General features: G+C 41.7%; 1 protein-coding gene across 2 annotated transcripts in view; it reads left to right on the top strand.

The window, feature by feature from the left end:
* The window catches only part of MMP24 (matrix metallopeptidase 24), a 50,175-nt gene extending 37,965 nt beyond the window's left edge, over positions 1-12,210 (top strand). For both annotated transcript variants that reach the window (XM_060772431.2, XM_067468130.1), the window contains exons 5-9: positions 5,264-5,425; positions 6,535-6,749; positions 8,476-8,614; positions 10,478-10,744; positions 10,996-12,210. In XM_060772431.2, coding sequence (XP_060628414.1) covers positions 5,264-5,425; positions 6,535-6,749; positions 8,476-8,614; positions 10,478-10,744; positions 10,996-11,333 — 1,121 coding nt within the window. In that variant the 3' untranslated portion in view covers positions 11,334-12,210. The remainder of the gene's footprint in view (positions 1-5,263; positions 5,426-6,534; positions 6,750-8,475; positions 8,615-10,477; positions 10,745-10,995) is intronic.
* Positions 12,211-12,672: the final 462 nt, after the last annotated feature.

A 12,672-nucleotide genomic window follows, 5' to 3' on the forward strand; every position in this document is an offset into this window, starting at 1 on the left:
TCTTCTGATTTCCTGGCCACAGTCTGCATCTGCAGTAATCTTTGCACCTAGAAATACAAAGTCTGTCACAGCCTCCACGGTTTCTCCCTCTATTTTCCAGTTGTCAATCATTCTTGTTGCCATAATCTTGGTTTTTTTGACGTTTAGCTGCAACCCGGCTTTTGCGCTTTCTTCTTTCACCTTGATTAGAAGGCTCCTCAGCTCCTCCTCGCTTTCGGCCATCAGAGTGGTGTCATCTGCATATCTGAGGTTGTTAATGTTTCTTCCAGCAATTTTCACCCCAGCTTTGCATTCATCCAGCCCCGCACATCGCATGATGTGTTCTGCATACAAGTTAAAAAGGTTGGGTGAGAGGATGCAGCCTTGCCGTACGCCTTTCCCAATCTTGAACCAGTCTGTTGTTCCGTGATCAGTTCTGACTGTTGCTACTTGGTCCTTGTACAGATTCCTCAGGAGAGAGACAAGGTGGCTTGGGATGCCCATCCCACTAAGAACTTGCCACAATTTATTATGATCCACACAGTCAAAGGCTTTAGAATAGTCAATGAAGCAGAAGTAGATGTTTTTCTGAAACTCCCTGCCTTTCTCCATTATCCAGCGGATATTGGCAATTTGGTCTCTCGTTCCTCTGCCTTTTCTAAACCCAGCTTGAACATCTGGCAACTCTCGCTCCATGTATTGCTGGAGTCTTCCTTGCAGGATCTTGAGCATTACCTTACTGGCATGAGAAATAAGGGCCACTGTACGGAAGTTTGAGCAGTCTTTCGCATTTCCCTTTTTTTGTATGGGGATATAAGTTGATTTTTTCCAGTCTGATGGCCATTCTTGTGTTTTCCATATTTGCTGGCAAATGGCATGCATCACCTTGACAGCATCATCTTTTAAGATTTTAAACAGTTCAGCTGGGATTCCGTCGTCTCCTGCTGCCTTGTTGTTAGCAATGCTTCTTAAGGCCCATTCAACCTCACTCCTCAGGATGTCTGGTTCTAATTCATTCACCACACCGTCAAAACTATCCTCAATATTATTATCCTTCCTATACAGATCTTCCGTATAGTCTCGCCACCTTCTCTTGATCTCTTCAGCTTCTGTTAGGTCCCTGCCATCTTTGTTTTTTATCATACCAATTTTTGCCTGAAATTTACCTCCAATGTTTCTAATTTTCTGGAAGAGGTCTCTTGTCCTTCCTATTCTGTTGTCTTCTTCCACTTCCATGCATTGCTTATTTAAAAATAGTTCCTTATCTCTTCTGGCTAACCTCTGGAATTGCGCATTTAACTGGGCATATCTCCCCTTATCCCTGTTTTCTTTTGCTTTCCTCCTTTCTTGGGCTACTTCCAGTGTCTCAGCAGACAACCATTTTGCCTTCTTGGTTTTCTTTTTCTTTGGGACGTACTTTGTTGCCGCCTCCTGAACAATGTCTCGGACTTCTGTCCATAGTTCTTCTGGGACTCTGTTTACTAAATCTAGTCCTTCAAATCTGTTCTTCACTTCCACTGTATATTCGCTAGGAATGTTAGTGAGATCATATCTAACTGGTCTGTGTATTTTCCCTGATCTCTTTAGTTTTATTCTAAATTGGGCAATAAGAAGTTCGTGATCTGAGCTACAGTCAGCCCCAGGTCTTGTTTTCACCGACTGGATGGATGTCCGCCACCTTTGGCTGCAAAGGATGTAGTCAATCTGATTTCGGTGTTGACCGTCTGGTGAGGTCCATGTGTAAAGCCGTCTTTTAGGTTGTTGGAAGAGAGTATTCGTTATACACAGCGAGTTTTCCTGACAAAATTCTATCAGCCTGCGTCCCGCTTCATTTTGTTCTCCCAGACCATGCTTGCCTGTGATCCCTGTTGTCATTTGACTTCCCACCTTGGCATTCCAGTCTCCTGTAATGAAAATAATGTCTCTTTTTGGTGTATTATCCAGTAGTTCCTGCAGATCCTCATAGAACTGATCTACTTCTGCTTCTTCAGCAGCTGTGGTTGGGGCATATATTTGGATCACTGTAATGTTGAAAGGCTTTCCTTGCACTCGAATTGAGATCATTCTGTCATTTTTTGGGTTGTATCCAAGCACCGCTTTAGCGAATTTCTTATTAATTATGAAGGCTACTCCATTTCTTCGATGTTCCTCTTGTCCGCAGTAGTAGATCTGGTGGTCATCTGATGTGAAGTGGCCCATTCCAGTCCATTTCAGTTCGCTGACCCCCAGAATGTCTATCTTTAGTCTTGACATCTCACCAATAACAACATCCAATTTGCCCTGGCTCATAGATCTTACATTCCAGGTTCCTATGGTGTGTTGATCTTTAGAGCATCGGATTCGTCGTTCACCTCCAGTACCGTCGGCCGCTAGCCTTCCTTTCGGCTTTGAGCTAGCTGCGTCATCACATCTGGGGCTAGTTGAACTTATCCTCTGCTCCTCCCCAGTAGCATTTTGGCCATCTTCCGACCTGGGAGTCTCATCTTCCAATGGCATACCGACATATCTCTGGTTGTACTGGTCCATTTAGTTTTCTTGGCAAGGATACTGGAGTGGTTTGCCATTGCCTTCCCCAGGGATCACGCTTGGTCTGACCTCTCTGCCACAACCGTCCCGTCTTGGGTGTCCCTTCACGGTTTCGCTCATGACATCATTGAGGTGCTCAAGCTCCAGCGCCCCGACAAGGCGGTGATCCTTTGCTGGAGGTTCAACATCTTTATTAATGACTTAGATGAAGGGCTAGAATGCATGATCATCAAGTTTGCAGACGACACCAAATTGGGAGGGATAGCCAATAGTCCAGAGGACAGGAGCAGAATTCAAAACGATCTTGACAGATTAGAGAGATGGGCCAAAACTAACAAAATGAAGTTCAACAGTGACAAATGCAAGATACTCCACTTTGGCAGAAAAAATGAAATGCAAAGATACAGAATGGGGGACGCCTGGCTTGAGAGCAGTACGTGTGAAAAAGATCTTGGAGTCCTCGTGGACAACAAGTTAAACATGAGCCAACAATGTGATGTGGTGGCAAAAAAAGCCAATGGGATTTTGGCCTGCATCAATAGGAGCATAGTGTCTAGATCTAAGGAAGTAATGCTACCCCTCTATTCTGCTTTGGTTAAACCACATCTGGAATATTGTGTCCAATTCTGGGCACCACAATTCAAGAGAGATATTGACAAGCTGGAATGTGTCCAGAGGAGGGCGACTAAAATGATCAAGGGTCTGGAGAACAAGCCCTATGAGGAGCGGCTTAGGGAACTGGGCATGTTTAGCCTGAAGAAGAGAAGGCTGAGAGGAGATATGATAGCCATGTATAAATATGTGAGAGGAAGCCACAGGGAGGAGGGAGCAAGCTTGTTTTCTGCTTCCTTGGAGACTAGGACGCGGAACAATGGCTTCAAACTACAAGAGAGGAGATTCCATCTGAACATTAGGAAGAACTTCCTGACTGTGAGAGCCGTTCAGCAGTGGAACTCTCTGCCCCGGAGTGTGGTGGAGGCTCCTTCTTTGGAAGCTTTTAAGCAGAGGCTGGATGGCCATCTGTCAGGGTTGATTTGAATGCAATATTCCTGCTTCTTGGCAGGGGGTTGGACTGGATGGCCCATGAGGTCTCTTCCAACTCTTTGATTCTATGATTCTATGATTCTACTTTATTTATATTCTTCCCTTATCTCCTTATATCCAAAGTGGATTACAGCATTTACATACATAGGCAAACATTCAATGCCTTTACAATCATACACAGAGATACACAAACACAAACCAAGGCAGAGGCTTCTCCTTTCATTTCTGGCTTCTGGAGGCGGAGCTCATATCTGGCTCTGGAGAGGTGCTGTCTTCCATTTTTCAAGCCGAAGAGCCTGTGTGACAGGCTCTTGGTTGTGTGGCTGGCAAGATTGCCTAAAGTGTCTCTTTGCCTTTTCCCACTGAAGTAGTACCTATTTATCTACTCACATTACTTGTTTTCAAACTGCTAGGTTGGCAGGAACTGGAGCTGACAGACAGGAGCTCATCCTGTCTCACGGATCAAACTGCCAAGCTTCAGATCAACAGTTTAGCAGTAGAAGGGTTTAACCTACCGTGCCACCATGGCTCCTTTTGCGCCATTGTGGCTCCCTATATTTTTATGTGCAAACAATACACATTTTGTGCAGAACAAGTCTTCAATTAGAACATTTTCTACAAAGGAATGCTGTTTTCTATGGGAAAATCCATTTCCTCAAATTATTACAATTGCTCTGTCTTCCCTTGGGACAGAATTACATCCCTGCAACTGAGCCATTGACTTTATGTGATATTTTTAAAGCAATAAAAACACATTGAATGTTAAAACAAAAGACATACAGTGCAGTTTACCACCCCTTGTTATGATGCTGTCTCTTCTAACACAGAATCTAATCTATGACCCTTGTATACATGGCACAAATACCTGCAGTTTCACTTATTTCCTAGGCAATCCACCAAGATTTTGTCATTTGCTTCCACCAGAAGTTGACCATAGAATCTCACTGGAAGATCTAGAAATGCTTAGAGAGAGGTTCTGACTAAGCATTTCTAGGTCTTCCAGAAAGATTCTATGGTCATCTTCTGGTGGAAGCAATTTAAATATTTATTTAGGGTAAATAAATTCCTTCAGGTAAGTGCTCAGACTGTAGAGAGAAGTTCTCTCTAAGCATTACTAAGTCCTCTAGCATGATTCTATGGTACTTTTCTGCTGCAGGTTGCTAATTTCAATAAGATTCACCATTATCCACAACTTCACATTTCCATGGAAAGTCCAAGAATGTATTTTGCAAGGAAGCTTTATTTTTTGTGTGTTGGACATTTACTTATTTATTTACAACATTTCTATCCCGCCTTTCTCCACCCTGGAGGGGATTCAAGGCGTCTTACACATAGACAACTATTCAATGCCATAAAACAATGTACAATTAAAATAAACATTTAAATAGAACTATAAAATACATTAAAACAATTACAAACATTTAAGACAATATCTTCACAATTAATCACATAATCTCAAGTGTAACCTGGGCCAATAGTAATCGCACATCATTCCATATCTATTTATTGTACAAGTTCTGGTATTGACTGGTATTGTCTTAATTTGTGACTGCTTGTCTGAAGAGTGCAAAAAACTGAACAGAATCTTTCATAATCTCTTACTGGTAGCTGTATTGGTTCAAATGTATGTGTATTATAGTTTTCATCCCTGGGAGGCTTACATTTTCCCCAGCGTTGATATAGACATTAACTATTATACATCTTGCTTCTGTAGGAAATGATCTCTTTCTGGTTGCGGTGCATGAATTGGGTCACGCATTAGGCCTTGAGCACTCTAATGACCCTAGTGCTATCATGGCTCCTTTTTATCAGTACATGGAAACGCACAACTTTAAGTTACCACAGGATGATCTCCAAGGAATTCAGAAGATCTATGGTAAGTTGTGCCATTTCTTTAAACTTCTCATTTTGTTCATATATGCAGATGTGTGCTTTACTTACAGTATATTTATTATCCCAAGAAGACTATTCCTTCCCTCACAGCAGTCTGCCATTTTTCGTGATTCTTTGCTTGATTTCCCCCTATTTTTATGCAGAGTATGGTCTTTTTATTGGTGGGACAAGTATCCACCATGCCATTTATCCACACCCAACAAAATATATCCTTTCTTGGCATTTTCTAGGTCTATGCTTTCAGGTCCTTCATTTTAACAGAGTTTGCTATTATATGTGATTTTGTGTATCCGAACACTCTAGGAATGTATCCCCTGAGGATATGGAAGTCTTACCATAGTCATTAGGGAGTTGCCCTCTCCAGAATGCACATCTTTATTGATACCACCTCCCAAAACACTAGTAAAGAGAAAAATAACTATGAAAAAAGAGAAGACTGTAGAAAGGAGAGGTCTTCTCATTGGAAGAGAGGTTAATTGGCCCATTTTGTAACGTGGGAATGGGATATTGTTGTGTTTTTCCTCAAGGATGCCGTGCAAAATTATAGGGTTACATGAAAAATTTAGGGATAAATGTGTAGACCTTAAAGTTCTTAGACACGAAAAAATTATGAGTTATCTATTGCTGTGGAAAGCTTCCAAAGATAGAAAGAGGGCTAGTTTAGACATCCATATTCACCTGCAGATACCGGGGGTTATATTTAGCACAGCCAATAATAGATTTTAGTCAAAGCAGCCAAGGCAAGAGAGCACAAGAGAGCACATCAGAGCACTGATCACAAAATAGTACGATAAATATTCCTTGAGGATCATGCAAGCTTTTTGGTTTGGCCATGGAAGCGAATGGATTAAGAGTTTGGGGTGAAATGATACAGAAGACCTAAAGACTGGAGACTTTGTGGACAGAGAATGAGACCAATGGATATGCTGTGTAATGTACAAATATTGGACAATATTAATAGACAATGTTACAAAAAGCCTGACAAAGATTTATTTATTTATTTGCATCCAGCAAACTCAGCTCTTTCTGTGATTGAATACGAGTCTCTTCTGTCTTTGGCTCTCCAACCCTGCTGTTTTCCTTTTTGTTTAGGTCCTCCTGCCGAGCCATTGGAACCCACCAGACCCTTACCAACCCTTCCTGTCCGTAGAATCCATTCCACTTCAGAAAGAAAACATGATAGACATTCAAGACCTCCTAGACCTCCTTTAGGAGATAGGCCTTCTTCTCCAGGCAGTAAACCCAACATTTGTGATGGGAACTTTAACACTGTGGCTTTGTTCAGAGGAGAAATGTTTGTTTTTAAGGTAATAACAACTTCCCTATCAGAGCAACCTTTGATTCAGTCTTCTATACTGGAAAGAAATGTGTCATCATTTGCATGCCAGCAAAACTCATTGTCATTTAATATTTGTAGTTCTGTAAATTAATGCATGCCACATAGTGGATTTGTTTGCAGTCTTTGTCTGAAGAAACAACCAGAACTTGCAGTGTTTATTTATTTGTTTACTGTACAGTGTTTATTTATATATTCATTTATTTACACTATTTATATTCTGCCCTTCCCCAAGCCCCACAAGGAGCTTTTGTCAGAAACTCAGGGCGGATCACAGAACATACATATGCGGCAAACATTCAGTGCTGTTTTATACACAACTAGACAGACAATTATACATAGATAAGAGGTGTGTGTGTGTGTGTGTGTGTGTATCGGCTTTCCCCATCTTTTTGGCATCTTGGAAGGTGTTGTGCTCAATTCTCGCCATGGGGGGGGGGGGCTGTTGCTCCTTACTGAAGAGATAGTTCATAAACCTCTGAGGATACCTGCCATAGATGCAGGTGAAATGTCAGGAGAGAATGCTTCTGGATCATGGCCATACAGCCTGAGAAACTTACAGCAACCCAATGATTCGCGCCATGAAAGCCTTCGACAACACATTGAACTTGTTATTCTCACCTAACTGAAATCCTATGGTTTTGATAAGTTTAGTTTAGGGCTAAAACGGAATCTATCCAGTAGTTAATGTTGTTTTACTTCTGGGGATGTTGGAGGTGACTGCCAAAATAAGTTGGTTGGCCTTTGATATTATGTGCCTTTGTGTGTTATACTCCCTGATGTAGAGACAGACACACACACACACAAACACAGGGAGGGAGAGAGAGGATGGTTGGGAAGATGGAAGAGAAATTTGGTACCATACTGTGCAACAGCAGGCCTGGGAATACGCCAAGCAGCATGGGGTAGAGAGAAAGGAACATAGCAGTGTTCCATGAAATTTGAGCTTTGCCATTGTTGCCACGTGCCTTGGAATTGCTTCCAGCTTATGGTGACCCTCACATAGGTTTTCCTTGGCAAGATTGATCCAGGAGAGCTTTGCCGTTGCCTTCCCCTGAGGCTGAGGGAATGTGACTTGGCAAAGAACACCCAGTGGGTTTCCATGGCTGAGCAGAGATTTGAACCATGATTTTCTGGAGTCTTATTCCAGCTATCAAACCACTGAACCACACTTGTTGTCTTAAACATTACTTTTAGCAGCTCTGGATAGTAATACAAATAATTTCAAGTTTTACATATAAAACTTGAAATATACATATAGAACAGAAGACCCTCTACATCAGGCTTTGGCCACTTGGGATGGGTGGTATAATGGAGGTGTAAGTCTGGAGCCAATTTTCTCCCTCTGGGACCTCCAAGAGCCACGTGGAGTGCAAAAATGGTAAAATAAACCCCAGCCAGAGTTAGCTGGAAGTTCACTACTGGCTTTGAGAAACGGACATTTTTAGATGTTAAACAATGCTTTGACCCATTAAAAAGGTGAGTCACCACTTCAAGGAATGGGAATTCACCCCTTTTACCTGTAATAGTATGGCCCAGAGGAGGCAAGGGTTTAGAGGCCACATGTAGTCCCAGAGCCACATTTTCCATCCTTGATGTAAAATGTCCACAAAGGTATTTTAAGGAGAAATTGATCTTGTTAACAACATGTTAAATTATGACCTATATTCTCAAAATGATGTTTCCCTTTTCATCAGGACCGCTGGTTTTGGCGTCTTCGTAACAATCGTGTGCAAGAAGGCTATCCCATGCAGATTGAACAATTCTGGAAAGGGCTTCCTGCAAAAATTGATGCTGCTTACGAAAGATCTGATGGAAAATTTGTTTTCTTTAAAGGTAAATAACCTTTAAAAATAATGTAATTGATGCAGTGTCTGTGCTGTGTACATTATCAAATTAACAAGAGAAAAGTCAGTTTTGGAAAAAAAATAAGAAATTTCATTTTGTTCATAATTTTCATTGTTGGGCTGTCTCACTAATATTTATAATATGCAGATAAATTGTTAAAAGGCCTAGTTAAAAATACACAGGAAGTAGTAAATTGTTTTTGTATGCCTTCATACAAGGGTATTGGCAAGATATGTTCAAAGTAATTTTAACGTTGCCATCCTCTAAGGGCGAGAGAGTATGACGTGCCCAAGCTCATCTGGGGATTCAAATCCTAGCGTCCTGGAGTTGAAGTCCAGCACTTACATTACTATATCACATAAATTCTCAACAGAAGTTCTCAGGGAAGTCACGCTACCCCTCTATTCTGTTGTGCAGCAAGTGGATCTTAGCCACGTCCCATGCACAAGACACACAGACAAGAGTAGAAATGAACAGAAAAATCTTAACTCTTAATAGCAAAGATGAAACACAAACTTGCAGTGTTGCATACAAAAATGTGCTCAGACGAGGGCGACTAAAATGATCAAGGGTCTGGAGAACAAGTCCTATGAGGAGTGGCTCCAAGAGCTGGACATGTTTAGCCTGAAGAAGAGAAGGCTTAGAGGAGACATGATGGCCATGTACAAGTATGTGAGGGGATGTCATAGGGAGGAGGGAGCAAGCTTGTTTTCTGCTGCCCTGGAGACCAGAATGCGGAACAATGGCTTCAAGGTATAAGAAAGGGGATTCCACCCGAACATTAGGAAGAACTTCCCAACTGTGAGAGCTGTTCAGCAGTGGAACTCTCTGCCCCAGAGTGTGGTGGAGGCTCCTTCTTTGGAGGCTTTTAAACAGAGGCTGGATGGCCATCTGTCGAGGATGCTTTGATTGCGATTTTCCTGCTTCTTGACAGAGGGTTGGACTGGATGGCCCATGAGGTCTCTTCCAACTGTATGATTCTATGATTCTATGAAAAACAAAATTTACTCAGAAGTAAATTAATTAAGCTGCCAAACTGTGATCCTGTGCCCAACCAAATGAAAGTGAGCCACATTAAACAAAATGGACTTCTGAACTAAATGTATAAAATGGCAAAAACTCATGCAGTAAGGCTTGAAATTGTTCCAAGGGCATGGAGTGTTCTGGCAGCTCATTGATGGAAATGGAAAACAGATTCACGGATAGGGAAAATACCTTTATCTTAGAAACAAGAAGATCTGACTTGCAAAATCACTAAACAGAAACATTATACACACTGCAGAATTTTTCCACAATTAAAAATGGAAATAATCCAAAGCATCAACTAAAACCTATATGGGAGACCACTTTTTCTGAGAAGCCAATATAGTGTAGTGATTTGAGTATTGAACTATGTCTCTGGAAACCAGGGTTCAAATCACTTTTCAGCCATGAAAACCTACTGGGTGACTTTTGCAGATGCCATCCTTTTTCAACTCAGAGGAAGGTAAAGGCAAACTCCCTCTGAACAAATCTTGCCAAGAAAACCCTGATATAGGGCTGCCTTATTGTCTCCATAAGTCAGAAATGACTTAAACGCTCACGGCAACAAACTCACAACAAAAAATCTATGCACACATGGTAACCTTCCAGAAGAGGAGATGTTTTGTTGTGGGTGTTCTTCCTGGCGTTCATTTCTTTGTGCAATCCCTTCCTCCCAGAATAACTGCAAGGGGCAAGCATTTCCATAACTGGCAGTCAAGCAAGGCAGAAGAACCCAGGCGCCATTCTGATTTGCCAGAGATCATACTGGGAGGAAGGGAAAGGACAAGTAATAACAAAAGTATATTTCTTCTTTCCTCTCTTACTTAGGAGATAAATATTGGGTTTTTAAGGAGGTGACAGCGGAACCTGGGTATCCACATAGCCTGGTGGAACTGGGCAGCTGTCTTCCCCGGGAAGGAATTGACACAGCTTTACGGTGGGAACCCGTAGGCAAAACGTATTTCTTCAAAGGAGACCGATATTGGAGGTACAATGAAGACAAGAGAGCAACAGATCCAGGCTATCCCAAACCAATCACTGTATGGAAAGGGATTCCCCAAGCCCCACAAGGAGCTTTTGTCAGCAAAGAAGGGTGTAAGTATTGCCAGTGTTGCTCTTTTAATATATTCCTGTCGTGTTGAGTTTTGCACTAAAATGTGATCTTTTGTGAGGCTTCAGACACATGTGGTTAGAATTTTTTGTCCTTCTGGCACATGTCCCTTCCAAGGCCTTCATAGTACTTAAAATAATTAATAGATGTTTATTTTCTTCCCATTTTCCGATTTGTTTTTCTTTTTTAACCTGGGAATGGCTTAATATGGAGTAATCTCTGCTTTGTTTTCCAGTTTATACCTACTTTTACAAAGGTAAGGAATACTGGAAGTTCGATAACCAGAGGCTGACTGTGGAGCCAGGGTACCCCAGATCAATCCTCAAAGACTGGATGGGTTGTAACCAAAAGGAGGTTGAGCGGAGCAAAGACCGACGCCTTTCCCATGACGATGTGGATATTATGGTGACTATAAACGATGTGCCTAGCACTGTCAATGCAATTGCAGTTGTGATCCCCTGCATTTTATCTCTGTGTATCCTTGTTCTGGTATACACAATCTTCCAGTTCAAAAACAAAGAGGTTCAGCAAAGTGTGACCTACTACAGACGGCCTGTCCAAGAATGGGTATGACAGGCTCAGCGGCTCATTTGGGTTCACGTGACAAAGACGATGGACTGCAGACATAAAAAAGAGGGATCACAGGATCGCCTGCCAAACAAACAAAACTCTTCAAGAGACTTAGATGCGTCAGATAGAATTCTGGGCCTGAAAGAAGAAGAACGAAAATCAACTAAACCCAGGTGGCCTTGCACGGTGGAGCCGCTTTCCTTCTGACTGACTGCCTCAGTGCCGTGTATGTCTCAGTGTGACATTTTTCACCAACCCACTCAGTGAGTGTCGGAGACCTCAAGAGGAGTTTGCTTCAACCTTTTTTCAATTCACCTGAGCAATCTTCTTCAGTGCCCTCTTTTAAACCCAGCATTTGCCAGTGTAGCCAACCACCTCTCAACAAGTCATTTTTTTCTACACTTATCTCATCAAGACGAAAATTATGTTGGACACAAAAGGTACATTTCAGTGTCTGAGGAAGACATCCTGAGGCTGAATCATTCTGAAAGATTTTAATTTATTTCAGGAACCAGGCAATTACCTGGGTGCCATTTTCCAATACCTGCTGGTCAGATGTTTTGTACATTCATGGTAATTAGCTGATGTTCCCACTCTTCAACAGCAGACACATACAAAGAGCTCTTGGGAGGTAAATCTGTGTAGAACACAACTTCAAACAGCTCTAAAGCCAGATCCAATCCAAACAGCAACTAACATAAGCAAAATTTCTGAATTCAGTCATAGTCTGGAAGACTAAGCAATTGGATTCAAACACTAATTGTGAATGCAGTTCTTAATGCTCTTGTTTTTAAGAATCTGTCATGTAATTAATATTTAAATGTCATATTACCACTATTTTAATTTGGCAACAATAAATTGTTACCATTATAATATTAAATGTATGTCCTGTGATGTTTTCATCCTTTCACTTAGGGGCAAGTAAGTGGCATACATGGTAGAATGTTGACATTTTTCAGTGATGGTGATTTTTGGGTAGAGCAATAAAATATACAGTTATGGAGAAGGAAGGTATAAAAACTTGCAATTTAGTTACTCAATAACCTGACATGAATGAAAGGCAGCCATCTCTTCTGAGCCAAGTCTTTAAAGGGAAAACTCTAGATGAATCACCATCAGTTGATTGAATCCTATACATCAGTGGTTCTCAACCTATGGTGTTTCGGTCTACAACTCCCAGAAATCCCAGCCAGTTTTCCAGCTGTTAGGATTTGTGGAAGTTGAAGGCCAAAACATCTGGGGACCCACAGGTTGAGAACCACTGCTATACATGGAAAAGATTGGCCAAAGAGCAGCTGCCATCCTCCTGCCCTAACGGGCCTTCAATGCTTTTCCCAAGAAT

The sequence above is a fragment of the Anolis sagrei genome, chromosome 4, assembly GCF_037176765.1.
Source record: "Anolis sagrei isolate rAnoSag1 chromosome 4, rAnoSag1.mat, whole genome shotgun sequence".
In the NCBI taxonomy this organism is placed as follows: Eukaryota; Metazoa; Chordata; class Lepidosauria; order Squamata; family Dactyloidae; genus Anolis; species Anolis sagrei.